The sequence below is a fragment of the Salvelinus alpinus genome, chromosome 2, assembly GCF_045679555.1.
Source record: "Salvelinus alpinus chromosome 2, SLU_Salpinus.1, whole genome shotgun sequence".
NCBI classification, from domain to species: domain Eukaryota; kingdom Metazoa; phylum Chordata; class Actinopteri; order Salmoniformes; family Salmonidae; genus Salvelinus; species Salvelinus alpinus.
In genome coordinates this window covers 130,322,282-130,348,450 of record NC_092087.1, presented here as the reverse complement: position 1 = coordinate 130,348,450, position 26,169 = coordinate 130,322,282, and the positions used below count along the sequence as shown (strand labels likewise).

At 40.8% G+C, this 26,169-nt stretch overlaps 1 protein-coding gene across 1 annotated transcript; it reads right to left on the bottom strand.

Annotated features, from left to right (window-relative positions):
* Window positions 1-568: 568 nt before the first annotated feature.
* LOC139542513 (QRFP-like peptide receptor) lies at window positions 569-25,786 on the bottom strand. The gene is made up of 5 exons (XM_071348019.1): window positions 25,499-25,786; window positions 5,619-5,646; window positions 1,750-5,472; window positions 1,254-1,502; window positions 569-624 (listed from the first exon to the last, which is right to left on the bottom strand). The coding sequence occupies exons 3-5, from the start codon at window positions 2,909-2,911 to the stop codon at window positions 569-571; spliced, it is 1,467 nt and encodes a 488-aa protein (XP_071204120.1). The 5' UTR covers window positions 2,912-5,472; window positions 5,619-5,646; window positions 25,499-25,786.
* Between the last annotated feature and the right edge of the window lie 383 nt (window positions 25,787-26,169).

Here is a 26,169-nt window from a genome sequence, read left to right as displayed (position 1 = left end):
TCCTCTGCTGCTGTCTGTCAGCATGGTAACAGAATGAGTCCTCTGCTGCTGTCTGTCAGCATGGTAACAGAATGAGTCCTCTGCTGCTGTCTGTCAGCATGGTAACAGAATGAGTCCCTTGCTGTTTACGATAAAACACGTCCCCAGTCAGTAATCCCACAGTGTTACAATCAAACACGTTCCCAGTCATTAGTCACACAGTGTTGACAATCAAACACGTTCCCAGTCATTAATCCCACAGTGTTACGATCAAACGCGTCCCCAGTCAATAATCACACAGTGCTGTGAATAATGTATTTCCTTTGTGATAGAATGTGACCCAGTGATGCGGTGAGCCAGACAGACAGACAGACAGATCCCTGGATAAAGTGACGGGGCAGCAATGACAATCTATAGATACGTCTCCAATGACACCCTATTTAATATGGGCTCTGGTCTACAGTAGTGTACTATTAGGGAATAGGGCTCTGGTCTATAGTAGTGTACTATATAGGGAATAGGATGCCATTTGGGATGCACATCCCTACTAACGGAGGATAAACTGCTTTGTAAACACCAGTGGGCAGGATCACCGTGGGCTGTCAATCACAGGCAGTGAGCCAATGGGCGTAGTTTCCCAACTGTCTGTAGGGAGAGAAATAGGTCCCACTGTGTTGATGATACAACAGACAGTCTATCGATTCAGGATGTGTGTGTGTGTGTTTATCCCTCCCGGTGATCATCTCCCCTATAGATTGGTGATTACCTCCAAGGCCTCTCTGTCTCTCTCTCTCTCTGACGTCATCTGACAATCCACAGAGTTCACAGGCTTGTTATATGGTCTGATATAATGTCCGCAGAGTCTCGACTTAAAGGAGAGGTGTCCCCTCTTAATGGGAGGCTGTCTGTTTTCTCACCCCCACCATCTGGTCTTAAAGGCGAGGTGTCCACTCTGCTGTCCACAGAGACAGTGCTTAAAGGGAAGATGTCCAAGAATTGCCTTAAAGGGAGGTGTCCAATCTGAGTGTCCAATCTGTCCCCAAAGGCCGGTCTTAAATGCAAGGTGTTTCTTCTGTCCGCAGACGCTAAAGGCCATAAAGGGAGGGTGACCCTTCGTTCGTCCTCAGAGTGTCTTCTTAAAGGGAGTGTGTCCTTCCTACCCCCACAGTCTCTATTTAAAGGGGAGGTGTCCATTATGTCCCCACAGACGGTCCGTATAGAGAGTGTTTGTGGCCTGTCAGGATGACTGGGTAGTAAGAAGTTCTCACACATACTGGGGCTGGACTTGTACCAGTCAGACAGACTGTTATCAGACCCGTCCTCCATCTTGCCTGGCCCCCCTGTACCCCTGGAGAAGGTAAACAACTTAGGAATGGTTGCCGTGGACGCGGCCACGGTTGCCGCAGCTAGTCCTCCCTCGGCGTTAGTGGTCGTGGCGGAGTTGGCGAAAGAGGAACCAAAGAGAGCAGCGATCCGGCGGTGGTAGTGGGTACGGAACACCTTGGCCCCGCGGTGGAGGTCACCTGTGAAGGGATAGAAGAAGAAGAAGAGGAGGACAAACAGGATGTTATTTTGGGAACAGATGCATTAAAAAGAACATCCCAACATCTAAACACCAACGGAGACTCTACATCTAGTGAATGCTGGCTGTTTTTCACTTACGGAATGGATATTCATTCATTCATTCATATATTTCAATGAGTTATGAACAGAATATGACGTCATAAGAACCAGGAAGTCCTGATGAATGAGTACACAGCAGAGTCCTACCTATGAAACAGTAACAGATAGGGTTGAGGCTGGAGTTGGTGAGGCCCAGCCACTGGGCAAAGGGCTGGGTCTGCATGAGCCAAGATGGCGGATGCTGCACTCGGTCGATCCAGAACTCAGCCAGATACAGGGGCAGCCAGGAAACAGCAAACAGCAGGACCAGGGCCACCACCATTTTGGCGATCTTCTTCCTCGTCTTGAGGCACTCAGTGTGCAGCGCTCGGCTTCGAGAGTCGAGTTCCGTAAACATCCGCTTCCCGTCCCCCCAGAGCCGGCGGCCAGTCAGGAAGCCGATGGTGAGGTTAAAGGTCACGGGGATGCAGTAGAGCGCCACGAAGAGCAGGACGGTGTAGCCCTGTTTCAGACGCGGCCCCGGCCACACCTCCTGGCACACAGGGATCACAAACGACGCCCCCAGGCTGATCTCATCTCGCCGGTTCATGAACACCAATGGGGAGCAGATCGCTGATGACACCACCCACACCACGGCAACCGTCCCTAGGATCCGGCGGCGGGTGAAGAGGGAGCGGGCACGGAGCGGGCAGCGTACACTGAAGTAACGATTGACACTGATGACCGTAAGCGTTAGCACGCTAGCCGACACGGAGACGGCCTGGGTGAAGGGGACCGCTCGGCAGAGGAAGTCCCCGTAGACCCAGGCCGAGTAGATCTGGTGACCCAGCGTTATGGGCATGCAGACACACACCACGGCCAGGTCACACACCGCCAGGTTAACCAGGAGGTACCGTGTGGCGCTGACCGCGGCTAGCCTCTCGCTACGTCGGTTGGTCAGCACCTTCATTGACATTATGTTCCCTACGAACCCCACCAGGAAGGACAGGCAGTACATGAGTGTCAGAGCCACCGTGGTCGGCTCATGGACCGTCCATAACAAACTGGTCAGCTCTGAACCATCAGGAGCGAGGAGGGAGGAGGGGAAGAGGGACGAGGAGGAGGAGAAGAGGGGAGGATCAGGAGGGTAGAAGGAGGAAGACGGGAGGAGAGAGTCAGGGGGAAGGAGGGATGAGGAGGAGGATGAGGGGAGGAGGAGGGAGTCGTAGAAGCTGTAACTGTTGTTGAGTCTGGCCTGTGTGGCGTTCTCTACATGCAGCAGAGGAGTGAAGCTGAGCTGGGCTGATAACAGGTCCAGGGTCAGCTTCATGGTGCTGTCTTGTCCCCTCAAGGCTTGCTCTGACTGTCAACACTGACCTCAGTGCGGCCCTTATATAATGCTACTCATTACACTGCAGCAGCGGTAGAGGACTGTATCATCAGGATTTATGCGCACGGTTAGGGGTAAGTCCGAGCTACTTGAGATATGTGTTCTTAACGTGGGATAAGGATAAGGGATAAAAGGTCAAAGTTACTTAGGCTAAGGTTAGGGGTAAGATTAGGAACTGGCTCTATCTTCAGAAACAAACAGCAACACACTTGTCCTTATCTTACTAGCACCTCTTATCTTACTAGCACGTCTTATCTTACTAGCACGTCTTATCTTACTAGCATGTCTTATCTTACTAGCACCTCTTATCTTACTAGCACCTCTTATCTTACTAACACGTCTTATCTTACTAACACGTCTTATCTTACTAGCATGTCTTATATTACTAGCACTTCTTATCTTACTAACACGTCTTATCTTACTAGCACGTCTTATCTTACTAGCACGTCTTATCTTACTAGCACGTCTTATCTTACTAGCATGTCTTATCTTACTAGCACCTCTTATCTTACTAACACGTCTTATCTTACTAGCACGTCTTATCTTACTAGCACGTCTTATCTTACTAGCATGTCTTATATTACTAGCACTTCTTATCTTACTAACACGTCTTATCTTACTAGCACTTCTTATCTTACTAGCATGTCTTATCTTACTAACACGTCTTATCTTACTAGCACTTCTTATCTTACTAGCATGTCTTATATTACTAACACCTCTTATCTTACTAACACGTCTTATCTTACTAGCATGTCTTATATTACTAGCACTTCTTATCTTACTAACACGTCTTATCTTACTAGCACTTCTTATCTTACTAGCATGTCTTATCTTACTAGCATGTCTTATCTTACTAGCACCTCTTATCTTACTAGCACCTCTTATCTTACTAGCACGTCTTATCTTACTAGCACTGACTTTGCAGAAATCTGCTTTATTGAGGAAACATTTGACTTACTAGAAGTGTGAGAGGTGGTTGTCTCACCTAGCTACCTTAAAATGAATGCACTCGCTGTCAATAACTGGGGATAAGAGCGTCTGCTAAATGACTGACATGGTCATGGACATTTATGAGCAAGTACACAAGGTATTTGTTCTTCATTTTCAGTAGAGGATACAACCTGTGATGACTGTGATATGTGGTTGTTTTACCTACCTGACGCTAGTTGAAAGCCCTGACTGGGTAAAAGCGTCTGCTGTTATCAGTCAATGTAAATGTATTGTCAGAATCTATGAGCAAGTAGTAGTACACAAGCTATTTGTTCTTGATTTGGGATACAGGTTTAAAAGTATGGAGTTAAGGCTAGGGTTAGGGGGTAAGATTAGGTTAGATTAGGAAGGATTTAAGGTTAGGGTTAGGGGGTAAGATTAGGTAAAATTAGGGAAGCGTTAAGGCTAGGGTTAGGGGGTAAGATTAGGTTAAATAAGGAAAGATTTAAGGTTAGGGTTAGGGGGTAAGATTAGGTTAGATTAGGAAGGATTTAAGGTTAGGGTTAGGGGGTAAGATTAGGTTAGATTAGGAAGGATTTAAGGTTAGGGTTAGGGGGTAAAATTAGATTAGATTAGGAAGGATTTAAGGTTAGGGTTAGGGGGTAAAATCTAATTTGTGGTGGTAAAGTGCCATAGTACATCCGTACATATGTGGTGACCAGACGGTGATGACCATCACTGATTCTAGGTCAGGTTCATGGTGTCCTCAAGCACCCGTTTGACCAGGTTTCTCTGTCAGAACTGATCTCAGTGCAGCCCTTATGCAACCAACACATTACTATTCTTCAGCGATGCGCTCTGATCTAGGACCAGATCCTGATGGTCCTCGTCATCACCCTCAGGGCAGGTGGTCGCAGTCCTTCTGGGCTCATTTCTCTCTCATTGCCTCATGTTTCTTGCTCTCTCTCTCTCTCTCGTTCCCTCTCTCTCTCTCTCTCTCTATGTCCCTCTCTCCTCTCTCTTTCTCTCTCTCTCTATGTTCCTATCTCCTCTCTCTTGTTCTCTCTCTCTCTCTTTATGTCCCTATCTCCTCTCTCTTGTTCTCTCTTTCTCTCTATGTCCCTATCTCCTCTCTCTTGTTCTCTCTCTCTCTCTTTATGTCCCTATCTCCTCTCTCTTGTTCTCTCTCTCTCTCTATGTCCCTATCTCCTCTCTCTTTTTCTCTCTCTCTCTATGTCCCTATCTCCTCTCTCTTTCTCTCTCGCTCTCTCTCGTTCCCTCTCTCTCTCGTTCCCTCTCCCTCTCGTTCCCTCTTTCTCTCTCTCTCGTTCCCTCTTTCTCTCTCTCTCTCGTTCCCCCTCTCTCTCTCTCTCGTTCCCTCTCTCTCTCTCTCTCGTTCCCTCTCTCTCTCCCTCTCTGTATTTTTCTCTCTCCCCTCTCGTTCCCTCTCTCGTTTTACTCCCTTTCTCCCAAACCTCCAGGGAGGATGTCTATCTTCCTATTTTGCCTCGTTCCCTCTCTTCTTCTCTCCTTCCTCCCACCTCCAGGGTTGAGGAAAGCCGTCAATGTATCTGTGGACAGAGGGAGAAACAAGCACAGGCGTTTAGCACCTCTCTTCATTTAAAAGCCGGCTTCTGCAGCAACAAACAGGAACAGACATTTTTTTCCTAAAAAATAAAGACGGAGAAATGCTTTCCGCATCACATCATTTACTCACGTTTGTTAAACACAGTTGTAGACTGGACCTGTGTTTCAATACAAGACAGATGAGAGAATGTTATCCTATGAAACAGTTTGAGGAAAATAATCCCGCATCAACTGGAAATGTTCATTATTATGTGGATTATAATAAATATTTTTGATCGGGCAAAAAAAGTCTGAAATTGGAAATGACAAACTTTAGAAGCCTTTTTGAACTTCAAATACACACGTTTGCATTTCCTGCTTAGCAGGAATATTCTCAGCAACAAAAGAGTGATCCAATTAAGGACGTAACATCTGTAGAAGGACCTGTGTTTCAGTACAGGACAGAGGAAGGTTAGCCTATGCTGGATGTACTGTATGTCATATCACACTATGCTGGATGTCATATCACACTATGCTGGATGTACTGTATGTCACATCACACTATGCTGGATGTACTGTATGTCATATCACACTATGCTGGATGTACTGTATGTCATATCACACTATGCTGGATGTACTGTATGTCATATCACACTATGCTGGATGTACTGTATGTCATATCACACTATGCTGGATGTACTGTATGTCATATCACACTATGCTGGATGTACTGTATGTCATATCACACTATGCTGGATGTACTGTATGTCATATCACACTATGCTGGATGTACTGTATGTCATATCACACTATGCTGGATGTACTGTATGTCATATCACACTATGCTGGATGTACTGTATGTCATATCACACTATGCTGGATGTACTGTATGTCATATCACACTATGCTGGATGTACTGTATGTCATATCACACTATGCTGGATGTACTGTATGTCATATCACACTATGCTGGATGTACTGTATGTCATATCACACTAAGCTGGATGTACTGTATGTCATATCACACTATGCTGGATGTACTGTATGTCATATCACACTATGCTGGATGTACTGTATGTCATATCACACTATGCTGGATGTACTGTATGTCATATCACACTATGCTGGATGTACTGTATGTCATATCACACTATGCTGGATGTACTGTATGTCATATCACACTATGCTGGATGTACTGTATGTCATATCACACTATGCTGGATGTACTGTATGTCATATCACACTATGCTGGATGTACTGTATGTCATATCACACTATGCTGGATGTACTGTATGTCATATCACACTATGCTGGATGTACTGTATGTCATATCACACTATGCTGGATGTACTGTATGTCATATCACACTATGCTGGATGTACTGTATGTCATATCACACTATGCTGGATGTACTGTATGTCATATCACACTATGCTGAATGTACTGTATGTCATATCACACTATGCTGGATGTACTGTATGTCATATCACACTATGCTGGATGTACTGTATGTCATATCACACTAAGCTGGATGTACTGTATGTCATATCACACTATGCTGGATGTACTGTATGTCATATCACACTAAGCTGGATGTACTGTATGTCATATCACACTATGCTGGATGTACTGTATGTCATATCACACTATGCTGGATGTACTGTACGTCATATCACACTATGCTGTATGTCATATCACACTATGCTGGATGTACTGTATGTCACATCACACTATGCTGGATGTACTGTATGTCATATCACACTATGCTGGATGTACTGTATGTCATATCACACTATGCTGGATGTACTGTATGTCATATCGCACTATGCTGGATGTACTGTATGTCATATCACACTATGCTGGATGTACTGTATGTCATATCACACTATGCTGGATGTACTGTATGTCATATCACACTATGCTGGATGTACTGTATGTCATATCACACTATGCTGGATGTACTGTATGTCATATCACACTATGCTGGATGTACTGTATGTCACATCACACTATGCTGGATGTACTGTACGTCATATCACACTATGCTGGATGTACTGTATGTCATGTCACACTATGATGGATGTCATATCACACTATGCTGGATGTACTGTATGTCATATCACACTATGCTGGATGTACTGTATGTCATATCACACTATGCTGGATGTACTGTATGTCATATCACACTATGCTGGATGTACTGTATGTCATATCATACTATGCTGGATGTACTGTATGTCATATCACACTATGCTGGATGTACTGTATGTCACATCACACTATGCTGGATGTACTGTATGTCATATCACACTATGCTGGATGTACTGTATGTCATATCACACTATGCTGGATGTACTGTATGTCATATCATACTATGCTGGATGTACTGTATGTCATATCACACTATGCTGAATGTACTGTATGTCATATCACACTATGCTGGATGTACTGTATGTCATATCACACTATGCTGGATGTACTGTATGTCATATCACACTATGCTGTATGTCATATCACACTATGCTGGATGTACTGTATGTCATATCACACTATGCTGTATGTACTGTATGTCATATCACACTATGCTGGATGTACTGTATGTCATATCACACTATGCTGGATGTACTGTATGTCATGTCACACTATGATGGATGTCATATCACACTATGCTGGATGTACTGTATGTCATATCACACTATGCTGTATGTACTGTATGTCATATCACACTATGCTGGATGTACTGTATGTCATATCACACTATGCTGGATGTACTGTATGTCATATCATACTATGCTGGATGTACTGTATGTCATATCACACTATGCTGGATGTACTGTATGTCATATCACACTATGCTGAATGTACTGTATGTCATATCACACTATGCTGGATGTACTGTATGTCATATCACACTATGCTGGATGTACTGTATGTCATATCACACTATGCTGTATGTCATATCACACTATGCTGGATGTACTGTATGTCATATCGCACTATGCTGGATGTACTATATGTCATATCACACTATGCTGGATGTACTGTATGTCATATCACACTATGCTGGATGTACTGTATGTCATATCACACTATGCTGGATGTACTGTATGTCATATCACACTATGCTGGATGTACTGTATGTCATATCACACTATGCTGGATGTACTGTATGTCATATCACACTATGCTGGATGTACTGTATGTCATATCACACTATGCTGGATGTACTGTATGTCATATCACACTATGCTGGATGTACTGTATGTCATATCACACTATGCTGGATGTACTGTATGTCATATCACACTAAGCTGGATGTACTGTATGTCATATCACACTATGCTGGATGTACTGTATGTCATATCACACTATGCTGGATGTACTGTATGTCATATCACACTAAGCTGGATTTACTGTATGTCATATCACACTATGCTGGATGTACTGTATGTCATATCACACTAAGCTGGATGTACTGTATGTCATATCACACTAAGCTGGATGTACTGTATGTCATATCACACTATGCTGGATGTACTGTATGTCATATCACACTATGCTGGATGTACTGTATGTCATATCACACTATGCTGGATGTACTGTATGTCATATCACACTATGCTGGATGTACTGTATGTCATATCACACTATGCTGGATGTACTGTATGTCATATCACACTATGCTGGATGTACTGTATGTCATATCACACTATGCTGGATGTACTGTATGTCATATCACACTATGCTGGATGTACTGTATGTCATATCACACTATGCTGGATGTACTGTATGTCATATCACACTATGCTGGATGTACTGTATGTCATATCACACTATGCTGGATGTACTGTATGTCATATCACACTATGCTGGATGTACTGTATGTCATATCACACTATGCTGGATGTACTGTATGTCATATCACACTATGCTGGATGTACTGTATGTCATATCACACTATGCTGTATGTACTGTATGTCATATCACACTATGCTGGATGTACTGTATGTCATATCACACTATGCTGGATGTACTGTATGTCATATCACACTATGCTGGATGTACTGTATGTCATATCACACTATGCTGGATGTACTGTATGTCATATCACACTATGCTGGATGTACTGTATGTCACATCACACTATGCTGGATGTACTGTACGTCATATCACACTATGCTGGATGTACTGTATGTCATGTCACACTATGATGGATGTCATATCACACTATGCTGGATGTACTGTATGTCATATCACACTATGCTGTATGTCATATCACACTATGCTGGATGTACTGTATGTCATATCGCACTATGCTGGATGTACTATATGTCATATCACACTATGCTGGATGTACTGTATGTCATATCACACTATGCTGGATGTACTGTATGTCATATCACACTATGTTGGATGTACTGTATGTCATATCACACTATGCTGGATGTACTGTATGTCATATCACACTATGCTGGATGTACTGTATGTCATATCACACTATGCTGGATGTACTGTATGTCATATCACACTATGTTGGATGTACTGTATGTCATATCACACTATGCTGGATGTACTATATGTCATATCACACTATGCTGAATGTACTGTATGTCATATCACACTATGCTGGATGTACTGTATGTCATATCACACTATGCTGTATGTCATATCACACTATGCTGGATGTACTGTATGTCATATCGCACTATGCTGGATGTACTATATGTCATATCACACTATGCTGGATGTACTGTATGTCATATCACACTATGCTGGATGTACTGTATGTCATATCACACTATGCTGGATGTACTGTATGTCATATCACACTATGCTGGATGTACTGTATGTCATATCACACTATGCTGGATGTACTGTATGTCATATCACACTATGCTGGATGTACTGTATGTCATATCACACTATGCTGAATGTACTGTATGTCATATCACACTATGCTGGATGTACTGTATGTCATATCACACTATGCTGGATGTACTGTATGTCATATCACACTATGCTGGATGTAATGTATGTCATATCACACTATGCTGGATGTACTGTATGTCTTATCACACTATGCTGGATGTACTGTATGTCATATCACACTATGCTGGATGTACTGTATGTCATATCACACTATGCTGGATGTACTGTATGTCATATCACACTATGCTGGATGTACTATATGTCATATCACACTATGCTGGATGTACTGTATGTCATATCACACTATGCTGGATGTACTGTATGTCATATCACACTATGCTGGATGTACTGTATGTCATATCACACTATGCTGGATGTACTGTATGTCATATCACACTATGCTGGATGTACTGTATGTCATATCACACTATGCTGGATGTACTGTATGTCATATCACACTATGCTGGATGTACTGTATGTCATATCACACTATGCTGGATGTACTGTATGTCATATCACACTATGCTGAATGTACTGTATGTCATATCACACTATGCTGGATGTACTGTATGTCATATCACACTATGCTGTATGTACTGTATGTCATATCACACTATGCTGTATGTACTGTATGTCATATCACACTATGCTGGATGTACTGTATGTCATATCACACTATGCTGGATGTACTGTATGTCATATCACACTATGCTGAATGTACTGTATGTCATATCACACTATGCTGGATGTACTGTATGTCATATCACACTATGCTGGATGTACTGTATGTCATATCACACTATGCTGGATGTACTGTATGTCATATCACACTATGCTGGATGTACTGTATGTCTTATCACACTATGCTGGATGTACTGTATGTCATATCACACTATGCTGGATGTACTGTATGTCATATCACACTATGCTGAATGTACTGTATGTCATATCACACTATGCTGGATGTACTGTATGTCATATCACACTATGCTGGATGTACTGTATGTCATATCACACTATGCTGGATGTACTGTATGTCATATCACACTATGCTGGATGTACTGTATGTCATATCACACTATGCTGGATGTACTGTATGTCATATCACACTATGCTGAATGTACTGTATGTCATATCACACTATGCTGGATGTACTGTATGTCATATCACACTATGCTGGATGTACTGTATGTCATATCACACTATGCTGGATGTACTGTATGTCATATCACACTATGCTGGATGTACTGTATGTCATATCACACTATGCTGGATGTACTGTATGTCATATCACACTATGCTGGATGTACTGTATGTCATATCACACTATGCTGGATGTACTGTATGTCTTATCACACTATGCTGGATGTACTGTATGTCATATCACACTATGCTGGATGTACTGTATGTCATATCACACTATGCTGAATGTACTGTATGTCATATCACACTATGCTGGATGTACTGTATGTCATATCACACTATGCTGGATGTACTGTATGTCATATCACACTATGCTGGATGTACTGTATGTCATATCACACTATGCTGGATGTACTGTATGTCATATCACACTATGCTGGATGTACTGTATGTCATATCACACTATGCTGGATGTACTGTATGTCATATCACACTATGCTGAATGTACTGTATGTCATATCACACTATGCTGGATGTACTGTATGTCATATCACACTATGCTGGATGTACTGTATGTCATATCACACTATGCTGGATGTACTGTATGTCATATCACACTATGCTGGATGTACTGTATGTCATATCACACTATGCTGGATGTACTGTATGTCATATCACACTATGCTGGATGTACTGTATGTCATATCACACTATGCTGAATGTACTGTATGTCATATCACACTATGCTGGATGTACTGTATGTCATATCACACTATGCTGGATGTACTGTATGTCATATCACACTATGCTGGATGTACTGTATGTCATATCACACTATGCTGGATGTACTGTATGTCATATCACACTATGCTGGATGTACTGTATGTCATATCACACTATGCTGGATGTACTGTATGTCATATCACACTATGCTGTATGTACTGTATGTCTTATCACACTATGCTGTATGTACTGTATGTCATATCACACTATGCTGTATGTACTGTATGTCATATCACACTATGCTGGATGTACTGTATGTCATATCACACTATGCTGTATGTACTGTATGTCATATCACACTATGCTGTATGTACTGTATGTCTTATCACACTATGCTGGATGTACTGTATGTCATATCACACTATGCTGGATGTACTGTATGTCATATCACACTATGCTGGATGTACTGTATGTCATATCACACTATGCTGGATGTACTGTATGTCATATCACACTATGCTGGATGTACTGTATGTCACATCACACTATGCTGGATGTACTGTACGTCATATCACACTATGCTGGATGTACTGTATGTCATGTCACACTATGATGGATGTCATATCACACTATGCTGGATGTACTGTATGTCATATCACACTATGCTGTATGTCATATCACACTATGCTGGATGTACTGTATGTCATATCGCACTATGCTGGATGTACTATATGTCATATCACACTATGCTGGATGTACTGTATGTCATATCACACTATGCTGGATGTACTGTATGTCATATCACACTATGTTGGATGTACTGTATGTCATATCACACTATGCTGGATGTACTGTATGTCATATCACACTATGCTGTATGTACTGTATGTCATATCACACTATGCTGGATGTACTGTATGTCATATCACACTATGCTGGATGTACTGTATGTCATATCACACTATGCTGGATGTACTGTATGTCATATCACACTATGCTGGATGTACTGTATGTCATATCACACTATGCTGAATGTACTGTATGTCATATCACACTATGCTGGATGTACTGTATGTCATATCACAGTATGCTGGATGTACTGTATGTCATATCACACTATGCTGTATGTCATATCACACTATGCTGGATGTACTGTATGTCATATCGCACTATGCTGAATGTACTATATGTCATATCACACTATGCTGATGTACTGTATGTCATATCACACTATGCTGGATGTACTGTATGTCATATCACACTATGCTGGATGTACTGTATGTCATATCACACTATGCTGGATGTACTGTATGTCATATCACACTATGCTGGATGTACTGTATGTCATATCACACTATGCTGGATGTACTGTATGTCATATCACACTATGCTGGATGTACTGTATGTCATATCACACTATGCTGGATGTACTGTATGTCATATCACACTATGCTGGATGTACTGTATGTCATATCACACTATGCTGGATGTACTGTATGTCATATCACACTATGCTGGATGTACTGTATGTCATATCACACTATGCTGGATGTACTGTATGTCATATCACACTATGCTGGATGTACTGTATGTCATATCACACTATGCTGGATGTACTGTATGTCATATCACACTATGCTGGATGTACTGTATGTCATATCACACTATGCTGGATGTACTGTATGTCATATCACACTATGCTGGATGTACTGTATGTCATATCACACTATGCTGGATGTACTGTATGTCATATCACACTATGCTGGATGTACTGTATGTCATATCACACTATGCTGTATGTACTGTATGTCATATCACACTATGCTGGATGTACTGTATGTCATATCACACTATGCTGGATGTACTGTATGTCATATCACACTATGCTGGATGTACTGTATGTCATATCACACTATGCTGGATGTACTGTATGTCATATCACACTATGCTGGATGTACTGTATGTCACATCACACTATGCTGGATGTACTGTACGTCATATCACACTATGCTGGATGTACTGTATGTCATGTCACACTATGATGGATGTCATATCACACTATGCTGGATGTACTGTATGTCATATCACACTATGCTGTATGTCATATCACACTATGCTGGATGTACTGTATGTCATATCGCACTATGCTGGATGTACTATATGTCATATCACACTATGCTGGATGTACTGTATGTCATATCACACTATGCTGGATGTACTGTATGTCATATCACACTATGTTGGATGTACTGTATGTCATATCACACTATGCTGGATGTACTGTATGTCATATCACACTATGCTGGATGTACTGTATGTCATATCACACTATGCTGGATGTACTGTATGTCATATCACACTATGTTGGATGTACTGTATGTCATATCACACTATGCTGGATGTACTATATGTCATATCACACTATGCTGAATGTACTGTATGTCATATCACACTATGCTGGATGTACTGTATGTCATATCACACTATGCTGTATGTCATATCACACTATGCTGGATGTACTGTATGTCATATCGCACTATGCTGGATGTACTATATGTCATATCACACTATGCTGGATGTACTGTATGTCATATCACACTATGCTGGATGTACTGTATGTCATATCACACTATGCTGGATGTACTGTATGTCATATCACACTATGCTGGATGTACTGTATGTCATATCACACTATGCTGGATGTACTGTATGTCATATCACACTATGCTGGATGTACTGTATGTCATATCACACTATGCTGAATGTACTGTATGTCATATCACACTATGCTGGATGTACTGTATGTCATATCACACTATGCTGGATGTACTGTATGTCATATCACACTATGCTGGATGTAATGTATGTCATATCACACTATGCTGGATGTACTGTATGTCTTATCACACTATGCTGGATGTACTGTATGTCATATCACACTATGCTGGATGTACTGTATGTCATATCACACTATGCTGGATGTACTGTATGTCATATCACACTATGCTGGATGTACTATATGTCATATCACACTATGCTGGATGTACTGTATGTCATATCACACTATGCTGGATGTACTGTATGTCATATCGCACTATGCTGGATGTACTATATGTCATATCACACTATGCTGTATGTCATATCACACTATGCTGGATGTACTGTATGTCATATCGCACTATGCTGGATGTACTATATGTCATATCACACTATGCTGGATGTACTGTATGTCATATCACACTATGCTGGATGTACTGTATGTCATATCACACTATGCTGGATGTACTGTATGTCATATCACACTATGCTGGATGTACTGTATGTCATATCACACTATGCTGGATGTACTGTATGTCATATCACACTATGCTGGATGTACTGTATGTCATATCACACTATGCTGAATGTACTGTATGTCATATCACACTATGCTGGATGTACTGTATGTCATATCACACTATGCTGGATGTACTGTATGTCATATCACACTATGCTGGATGTAATGTATGTCATATCACACTATGCTGGATGTACTGTATGTCTTATCACACTATGCTGGATGTACTGTATGTCATATCACACTATGCTGGATGTACTGTATGTCATATCACACTATGCTGGATGTACTGTATGTCATATCACACTATGCTGGATGTACTATATGTCATATCACACTATGCTGGATGTACTGTATGTCATATCACACTATGCTGGATGTACTGTATGTCATATCACACTATGCTGGATGTACTGTATGTCATATCACACTATGCTGGATGTACTGTATGTCATATCACACTATGCTGGATGTACTGTATGTCATATCACACTATGCTGGATGTACTGTATGTCATATCACACTATGCTGGATGTACTGTATGTCATATCACACTATGCTGGATGTACTGTATGTCATATCACACTATGCTGAATGTACTGTATGTCATATCACACTATGCTGGATGTACTGTATGTCATATCACACTATGCTGGATGTACTGTATGTCATATCACACTATGCTGGATGTACTGTATGTCATATCACACTATGCTGGATGTACTGTATGTCATATCACACTATGCTGGATGTACTGTATGTCATATCACACTATGCTGTATGTACTGTATGTCATATCACACTATGCTGGATGTACTGTATGTCATATCACACTATGCTGGATGTACTGTATGTCATATCACACTATGCTGGATGTACTGTATGTCATATCACACTATGCTGGATGTACTGTATGTCTTATCACACTATGCTGGATGTACTGTATGTCATATCACACTATGCTGGATGTACTGTATGTCATATCACACTATGCTGAATGTACTGTATGTCATATCACACTATGCTGGATGTACTGTATGTCATATCACACTATGCTCTATGTACTGTATGTCATATCACACTATGCTGTATGTACTGTATGTCATATCACACTATGCTGGATGTACTGTATGTCATATCACACTATGCTGGATGTACTGTATGTCATATCACACTATGCTGGATGTACTGTATGTCATATCACACTATGCTGGATGTACTGTATGTCATATCACACTATGCTGGATGTACTGTATGTCATATCACACTATGCTGAATGTACTGTATGTCATATCACACTATGCTGTATGTACTGTATGTCATATCACACTATGCTGGATGTACTGTATGTCATATCACACTATGCTGGATGTACTGTATGTCATATCACACTATGCTGGATGTACTGTATGTCTTATCACACTATGCTGGATGTACTGTATGTCATATCACACTATGCTGGATGTACTGTATGTCATATCACACTATGCTGAATGTACTGTATGTCATATCACACTATGCTGGATGTACTGTATGTCATATCACACTATGCTGGATGTACTGTATGTCATATCACACTATGCTGGATGTACTGTATGTCATATCACACTATGCTGGATGTACTGTATGTCATATCACACTATGCTGGATGTACTGTATGTCATATCACACTATGCTGGATGTACTGTATGTCATATCACACTATGCTGAATGTACTGTATGTCATATCACACTATGCTGGATGTACTGTATGTCATATCACACTATGCTGGATGTACTGTATGTCATATCACACTATGCTGGATGTACTGTATGTCATATCACACTATGCTGGATGTACTGTATGTCATATCACACTATGCTGGATGTACTGTATGTCATATCACACTATGCTGGATGTACTGTATGTCATATCACACTATGCTGAATGTACTGTATGTCATATCACACTATGCTGGATGTACTGTATGTCATATCACACTATGCTGGATGTACTGTATGTCATATCACACTATGCTGGATGTACTGTATGTCATATCACACTATGCTGGATGTACTGTATGTCATATCACACTATGCTGGATGTACTGTATGTCATATCACACTATGCTGTATGTACTGTATGTCATATCACACTTTGCTGTATGTACTGTATGTCTTATCACACTATGCTGGATGTACTGTATGTCACATCACACTATGCTGTATGTACTGTATGTCATATCACACTATGCTGGATGTACTGTATGTCATATCACACTATGCTGTATGTACTGTGTGTCATATCACACTATGCTGTATGTACTGTATGTCTTATCACACTATGCTGGATGTACTGTATGTCATATCACACTATGCTGGATGTACTGTATGTCATATCACACTATGCTGGATGTACTGTATGTCATATCACACTATGCTGGATGTACTGTATGTCATATCACACTATGCTGGATGTACTGTATGTCACATCACACTATGCTGGATGTACTGTACGTCATATCACACTATGCTGGATGTACTGTATGTCATGTCACACTATGATGGATGTCATATCACACTATGCTGGATGTACTGTATGTCATATCACACTATGCTGTATGTCATATCACACTATGCTGGATGTACTGTATGTCATATCGCACTATGCTGGATGTACTATATGTCATATCACACTATGCTGGATGTACTGTATGTCATATCACACTATGCTGGATGTACTGTATGTCATATCACACTATGTTGGATGTACTGTATGTCATATCACACTATGCTGGATGTACTGTATGTCATATCACACTATGCTGTATGTACTGTATGTCATATCACACTATGCTGGATGTACTGTATGTCATATCACACTATGCTGGATGTACTGTATGTCATATCACACTATGCTGGATGTACTGTATGTCATATCACACTATGCTGGATGTACTGTATGTCATATCACACTATGCTGAATGTACTGTATGTCATATCACACTATGCTGGATGTACTGTATGTCATATCACACTATGCTGGATGTACTGTATGTCATATCACACTATGCTGTATGTCATATCACACTATGCTGGATGTACTGTATGTCATATCGCACTATGCTGGATGTACTATATGTCATATCACACTATGCTGGATGTACTGTATGTCATATCACACTATGCTGGATGTACTGTATGTCATATCACACTATGCTGGATGTACTGTATGTCATATCACACTATGCTGGATGTACTGTATGTCATATCACACTATGCTGGATGTACTGTATGTCATATCACACTATGCTGGATGTACTGTATGTCATATCACACTATGCTGGATGTACTGTATGTCATATCACACTATGTTGGATGTACTGTATGTCATATCACACTATGCTGGATGTACTGTATGTCATATCACACTATGCTGGATGTACTGTATGTCATATCACACTATGCTGGATGTACTGTATGTCATATCACACTATGCTGGATGTACTGTATGTCATATCACACTATGCTGGATGTACTGTATGTCATATCACACTATGCTGGATGTACTGTATGTCATATCACACTATGCTGGATGTACTGTATGTCATATCACACTATGCTGGATGTACTGTATGTCATATCACACTAAGCTGGATGTACTGTATGTCATATCACACTATGCTGGATGTACTGTATGTCATATCACACTAAGCTGGATGTACTGTATGTCATATCACACTATGCTGGATGTACTGTATGTCATATCACACTATGCTGGATGTACTGTACGTCATATCACACTATGCTGGATGTACTGTATGTCATGTCACACTATGATGGATGTCATATCACACTATGCTGGATGTACTGTATGTCATATCACACTATGCTGTATGTCATATCACACTATGCTGGATGTACTGTATGTCATATCGCACTATGCTGGATGTACTATATGTCATATCACACTATGCTGGATGTACTGTATGTCATATCACACTATGTTGGATGTACTGTATGTCATATCACACTAAGCTGGATGTACTGTATGTCATATCACACTATGCTGGATGTACTGTATGTCATATCACACTATGCTGGATGTACTGTATGTCATATCACACTATGCTGAATGTACTGTATGTCATATCACACTATGCTGGATGTACTGTATGTCATATCACACTATGATGGATGTACTGTATGTCATATCACACTAAGCTGGATGTACTGTATGTCATATCACACTATGCTGGATGTACTGTATGTCATATCACACTAAGCTGGATGTACTGTATGTCATATCACACTATGCTGGATGTACTGTATGTCATATCACACTATGCTGGATGTACTGTACGTCATATCACACTATGCTGTATGTCATATCACACTATGCTGGATGTACTGTATGTCACATCACACTATGCTGGATGTACTGTATGTCATATCACACTATGCTGGATGTACTGTATGTCATATCACACTATGCTGGATGTACTGTATGTCATATCGCACTATGCTGGATGTACTGTATGTCATATCACACTATGCTGGATGTACTGTATGTCATATCACACTATGCTGGATGTACTGTATGTCATATCACACTATGCTGGATGTACTGTATGTCATATCACACTATGCTGGATGTACTGTATGTCATATCACACTATGCTGGATGTACTGTATGTCACATCACACTATGCTGGATGTACTGTACGTCATATCACACTATGCTGGATGTACTGTATGTCATGTCACACTATGATGGATGTCATATCACACTATGCTGGATGTACTGTATGTCATATCACACTATGCTGGATGTACTGTATGTCATATCACACTATGTTGGATGTACTGTATGTCATATCACACTATGCTGTATGTACTGTATGTCATATCACATTATGCTGGATGTACTGTATGTCATATCACACTATGCTGGATGTACTGTATGTCATATCACACTATGCTGGATGTACTGTATGTCATATCACACTATGCTGGATGTACTGTATGTCATATCACACTATGCTGAATGTACTGTATGTCATATCACACTATGCTGGATGTACTGTATGTCATATCACACTATGCTGGATGTACTGTATGTCATATCACACTATGCTGTGTGTCATATCACACTATGCTGGATGTACTGTATGTCATATCGCACTATGCTGGATGTACTATATGTCATATCACACTATGCTGGATGTACTGTATGTCATATCACACTATGCTGGATGTACTGTATGTCATATCACACTATGCTGGATGTACTGTATGTCATATCACACTATGCTGGATGTACTGTATGTCATATCACACTATGCTGGATGTACTGTATGTCATATCACACTATGCTGGATGTACTGTATGTCATATCACACTATGCTGAATGTACTGTATGTCATATCACACTATGCTGGATGTACTGTATGTCATATCACACTATGCTGTATGTACTGTATGTCATATCACACTATGCTGTATGTACTGTATGTCATATCACACTATGCTGGATGTACTGTATGTCATATCACACTATGCTGGATGTACTGTATGTCATATCACACTATGCTGAATGTACTGTATGTCATATCACACTATGCTGGATGTACTGTATGTCATATCACACTATGCTGGATGTACTGTATGTCATATCACACTATGCTGGATGTACTGTATGTCATATCACACTATGCTGGATGTACTGTATGTCTTATCACACTATGCTGGATGTACTGTATGTCATATCACACTAAGCTGGATGTACTGTATGTCATATCACACTATGCTGGATGTACTGTATGTCATATCACACTATGCTGGATGTACTGTATGTCATATCACACTATGCTGTATGTCATATCACACTATGCTGGATGTACTGTATGTCACATCACACTATGCTGGATGTACTGTATGTCATATCACACTATGCTGGATGTACTGTATGTCATATCATACTATGCTGGATGTACTGTATGTCATATCGCACTATGCTGGATGTACTGTATGTCATATCACACTATGCTGGATGTACTGTATGTCATATCGCACTATGCTGGATGTACTGTATGTCATATCACACTATGCTGGATGTACTGTATGTCATATCACACTATGCTGGATGTACTGTATGTCATATCACACTATGCTGGATGTACTGTATGTCACATCACACTATGCTGGATGTACTGTACGTCATATCACACTATGCTGGATGTACTGTATGTCATGTCACACTATGATGGATGTCATATCACACTATGCTGGATGTACTGTATGTCATATCACACTATGCTGGATGTACTGTATGTCATATCACACTATGCTGTATGTCATATCACACTATTCTGGATGTACTGTATGTCATATCGCACTATGCTGGATGTACTGTATGTCATATCACACTATGCTGTATGTCATATCACACTATTCTGGATGTACTGTATGTCATATCGCACTATGCTGGATGTACTGTATGTCATATCACACTATGCTGTATGTCATATCACACTATTCTGGATGTACTGTATGTCATATCACACTATGCTGGATGTACTGTATGTCACATTACACTATGCTGGATGTACTGTATGTCATATCACACTATGCTGGATGTACTGTATGTCATATCACACTATGCTGGATGTACTGTATGTCATATCACACTATGCTGGATGTACTGTATGTCATATCACACTAAGCTGGATGTACTGTATGTCATATCACACTATGCTGGATGTACTGTATGTCACATTACACTATGCTGGATGTACTGTATGTCATATCACACTATGCTGGATGTACTGTATGTCATATCACACTATGCTGGATGTACTGTATGTCATATCACACTATGCTGGATGTACTGTATGTCATATCACACTATGCTGGATGTACTGTATGTCACATTACACTATGCTGGATGTACTGTATGTCATATCACACTATGCTGGATGTACTGTATGTCATATCACACTATGCTGGATGTACTGTATGTCATATCACACTATGCTGGATGTACTGTATGTCATATCACACTATGCTGGATGTACTGTATGTCATATCACACTATGCTGGATGTACTGTATGTCATATCACACTATGCTGGATGTACTGTATGTCATATCACACTATGCTGGATGTACTGTATGTCATATCACACTATGCTGGATGTACTGTATGTCATATCACACTATGCTGGATGTACTGTATGTCACATTACACTATGCTGGATGTACTGTATGTCACATCACACTATGCAGGATGTACTGTATGTCACATCACACTATGCTGGATGTACTGTATGTCATATCACACTATGCTGGATGTACTGTATGTCATATCACACTATGCTGGATGTACTGTATGTCATATCACACTATGCTGGATGTACTGAATGTCACATCACACTATGCTGGATGTACTGTATGTCACATCACAGTTCTGTCTGGGATATTATTAATGCATCTGAGGAAGTTTGCTTCGTTTTTTTATATTTGTTTGCCACTGGCTATATGTGTGTTTCCATTAATTATCACAACCCATCTGTCCCTTGGTGGACAGATAGAGGCTATGTACCCAGATACAGGGTACAGCATTGATAGAGGATATGTACCCAAGATACAGGGTACAGCATTGATAGAGGCTATGTACCAAGATACAGGGTACAGCATTGATAGAGGCTATGTACCAAGATACAGGGTACAGCATTGATAGAGGCTATGTACCAAGATACAGGGTACAGCATTGATAGAGGCTATGTACCAAGATACAGGGTACAGCATTGATAGAGGCTATGTACCCAAGATACAGAGTACAGCATTGATAGAGGCTATGTACCCAGATACAGGGTACAGCATTGATAGAGGCTATGTACCAAGATACAGAGTACAGCATTGATAGAGGCTATGTACCCAGATACAGGGTACAGCATTGATAGAGGCTATGTACCAAGATACAGGGTACAGCATTGATAGAGGCTATGTACCAAGATACAGGGTACAGCATTGATAGAGGCTATGTACCAAGATACAGGGTACATCATTGATAGAGGCTATGTACCAAGATACAGGGTACAGCATTGATAGAGGCTATGTACCCAGATACAGGGTACAGCATTGATAGAGGCTATGTACCAAGATACAGGGTACAGCATTGATAGAGGCTATGTACCAAGATACAGGGTACAGCATTGATAGAGGCTATGTACCAAGATACAGAGTACAGCATTGATAGAGGCTATGTACCAAGATACAGAGTACAGCATTGATAGAGGCTATGTACCAAGATACAGGGTACAGCATTGATAGAGGCTATGTACCAAGATACAGGGTACAGCATTGATAGATGCTATGTACCCAAGATACAGGGTACAGCATTGATAGAGGCTATGTACCCAAGATACAGGGTACAGAGTTGATAGAGGCTATGTACCAAGATACAGGGAACAGCATTGATAGAGGCTATGTACCAAGATACAGGGTGCATCATTGATAGAGGCTATGTACCAAGATACAGGGTACAGCATTGATAGAGGCTTTGTACCAAGATACAGGGTACAGCATTGATAGAGGCTATGTACCAAGATACAGGGTACAGCATTGATAGAGGCTATGTACCCAAGATACAGGGTACAGCATTGATAGAAGCTATGTACCAAGATACAGGGTACAGCATTGATAGAGGCTATGTACCCATGATACAGGGTACAGCATTGATAGAGGCTATGTACCAAGATACAGGGTACAGCGTTGATAGAGGCTATGTACCCAAGATACAGGGTACAGCATTGATAGAGGCTATGTACCAAGATACAGAGTACAGCATTGATAGAGGCTATGTACCCAAGATACAGGGTACAGCATTGATAGAGGCTATGTACCAAGATACAGGGTACAGCATTGATAGAGGCTATGTACCAAGATACAGGGTACAGCATTGATAGAGGCTATGTACCCAAGATACAGGGTACAGCATTGATAGAGGCTATGTACCAAGATACAGAGTACAGCATTGGTAGAGGCTATGTACCAAAGATACAGGGAACAGCATTGATAGAGGCTATGTACCCAGATACAGAGTACAGCATTGATAGAGGCTATATACCCAAGATACAGGGTACAGCATTGATAGAGGCTATGTACCAAGATACAGGGTACAGCATTGATAGAGGCTATGTACCCAAGATACAGGGTACATCATTGATAGAGGCTATGTACCAAGATACAGGGTACAGCATTGATAGAGGCTATGTACCAAGATACAGGGTACAGCATTGATAGAGGCTATGTACCCAAGATACAGGGTACAGCATTGATAGAGGCTATGTACCCAAGATACAGGGTACAGCATTGATAGAGGCTATGTACCAAGATACAGGGTACAGCATTGATAGAGGCTATGTACCAAGATACAGGGTACAGCATTGATAGAGGCTATGTACCCAAGATACAGGGTACAGCATTGATAGAGGCTATGTACCCAAGATACAGGGTACAGCATTGATAGAGGCTATGTACCAAGATACAGGGTACAGCATTGATAGAGGCTATATACCAAGATACAGGGTATAGCATTGATAGAGGCTGATAGATGTAAAAGCCTGACTGCTGGAGTTATTCAATCTTCTCGTCCTATAAAAACAGACCTGGGTAAAATAGACCCGTTACCAGTTATGTAGAAATAACGGTTACAATTAGCTGTCCTAATCATCATATCTTTAGGATGGAAAAAACAACGAGCCTAAATGTGATTAAAAGATACATATTTCCTTTAAATGATTCCCAAAATCACCGTGCTGTACTGAACAGCATTTTAATGAAATGAATTAAATTAATGATTTAAACAAATAATAATAATAACATTCTAGACTATATATTCCTAAAGACGCTACTGACCGATCAAAACGCAGTCGTTCGCGGAGTTGTCCGCGTCACATAAACGCTACGAGGCTGAGCAGAAGAAAGGATGCCAACAAAAAAAGGAGATAAAAGTTGCCTCCCGGTGCTGTTACAATCACTCGATCATCCCTTTAATATTTCTGTCAAATAGGTGTTACTATACAATCTCTCTCCGTGTCTTTCTCTCTCTCTTTATTTTCATCCAGGCGCTATATTCCGGTTGTCCGTTACCTGCCTTGGTAGTTCTGGACTCTTGTCACACCGCGCTGAGCAGAGCCGAGCAACTCAAGTGGTTGTTCACGCAGCAGCCGAGGAACGCTCGACTCCGTTCTCTTATATCGAGGCGGAGTTGACTTTTGATAACTGGTCGCGGGGTTTGCTAGCAACAACATTTAGTCACCATCAGTCAATTCTTGAAAAATGTCAATTCTGAAAATGTTTACCTGTCTCTATGTTTGTCCCGTACAACTACGGTGTTTCCGCGGGGTGCTGCAATTCATACTTGTAATAATAACGTTAATTAAATACAACCGCCGGGAATTTTGCTCAACTCAGCGCGCGAATGCGCACGGGTCACTTGAATCTCAGTTTACATAGTTAGTGTGCGCAACACAAATGAGGGAAAAGTCGGTGTTTTGTTTTCGATGTTTTTATTAAAAGTATGAATT

Excerpts from the sequence above, each read along its gene's own strand:
- LOC139542513 (XM_071348019.1), bottom strand. The coding sequence starts at position 2,911 with ATGAAGCTGACCCTGGACCTGTTATCAGCCCAGCTCAGCTTCACTCCT. Across the intron at positions 1,503-1,749 it reads TATCTGTTACTGTTTCATAG|GTGACCTCCACCGCGGGGCC; the intron begins GTAGGACTCTGC and ends ATCCCTTCACAG. Across the intron at positions 625-1,253 it reads CTGGTACAAGTCCAGCCCCA|ACAGTTGGGAAACTACGCCC; the intron begins GTATGTGTGAGA and ends CTCTCCCTACAG.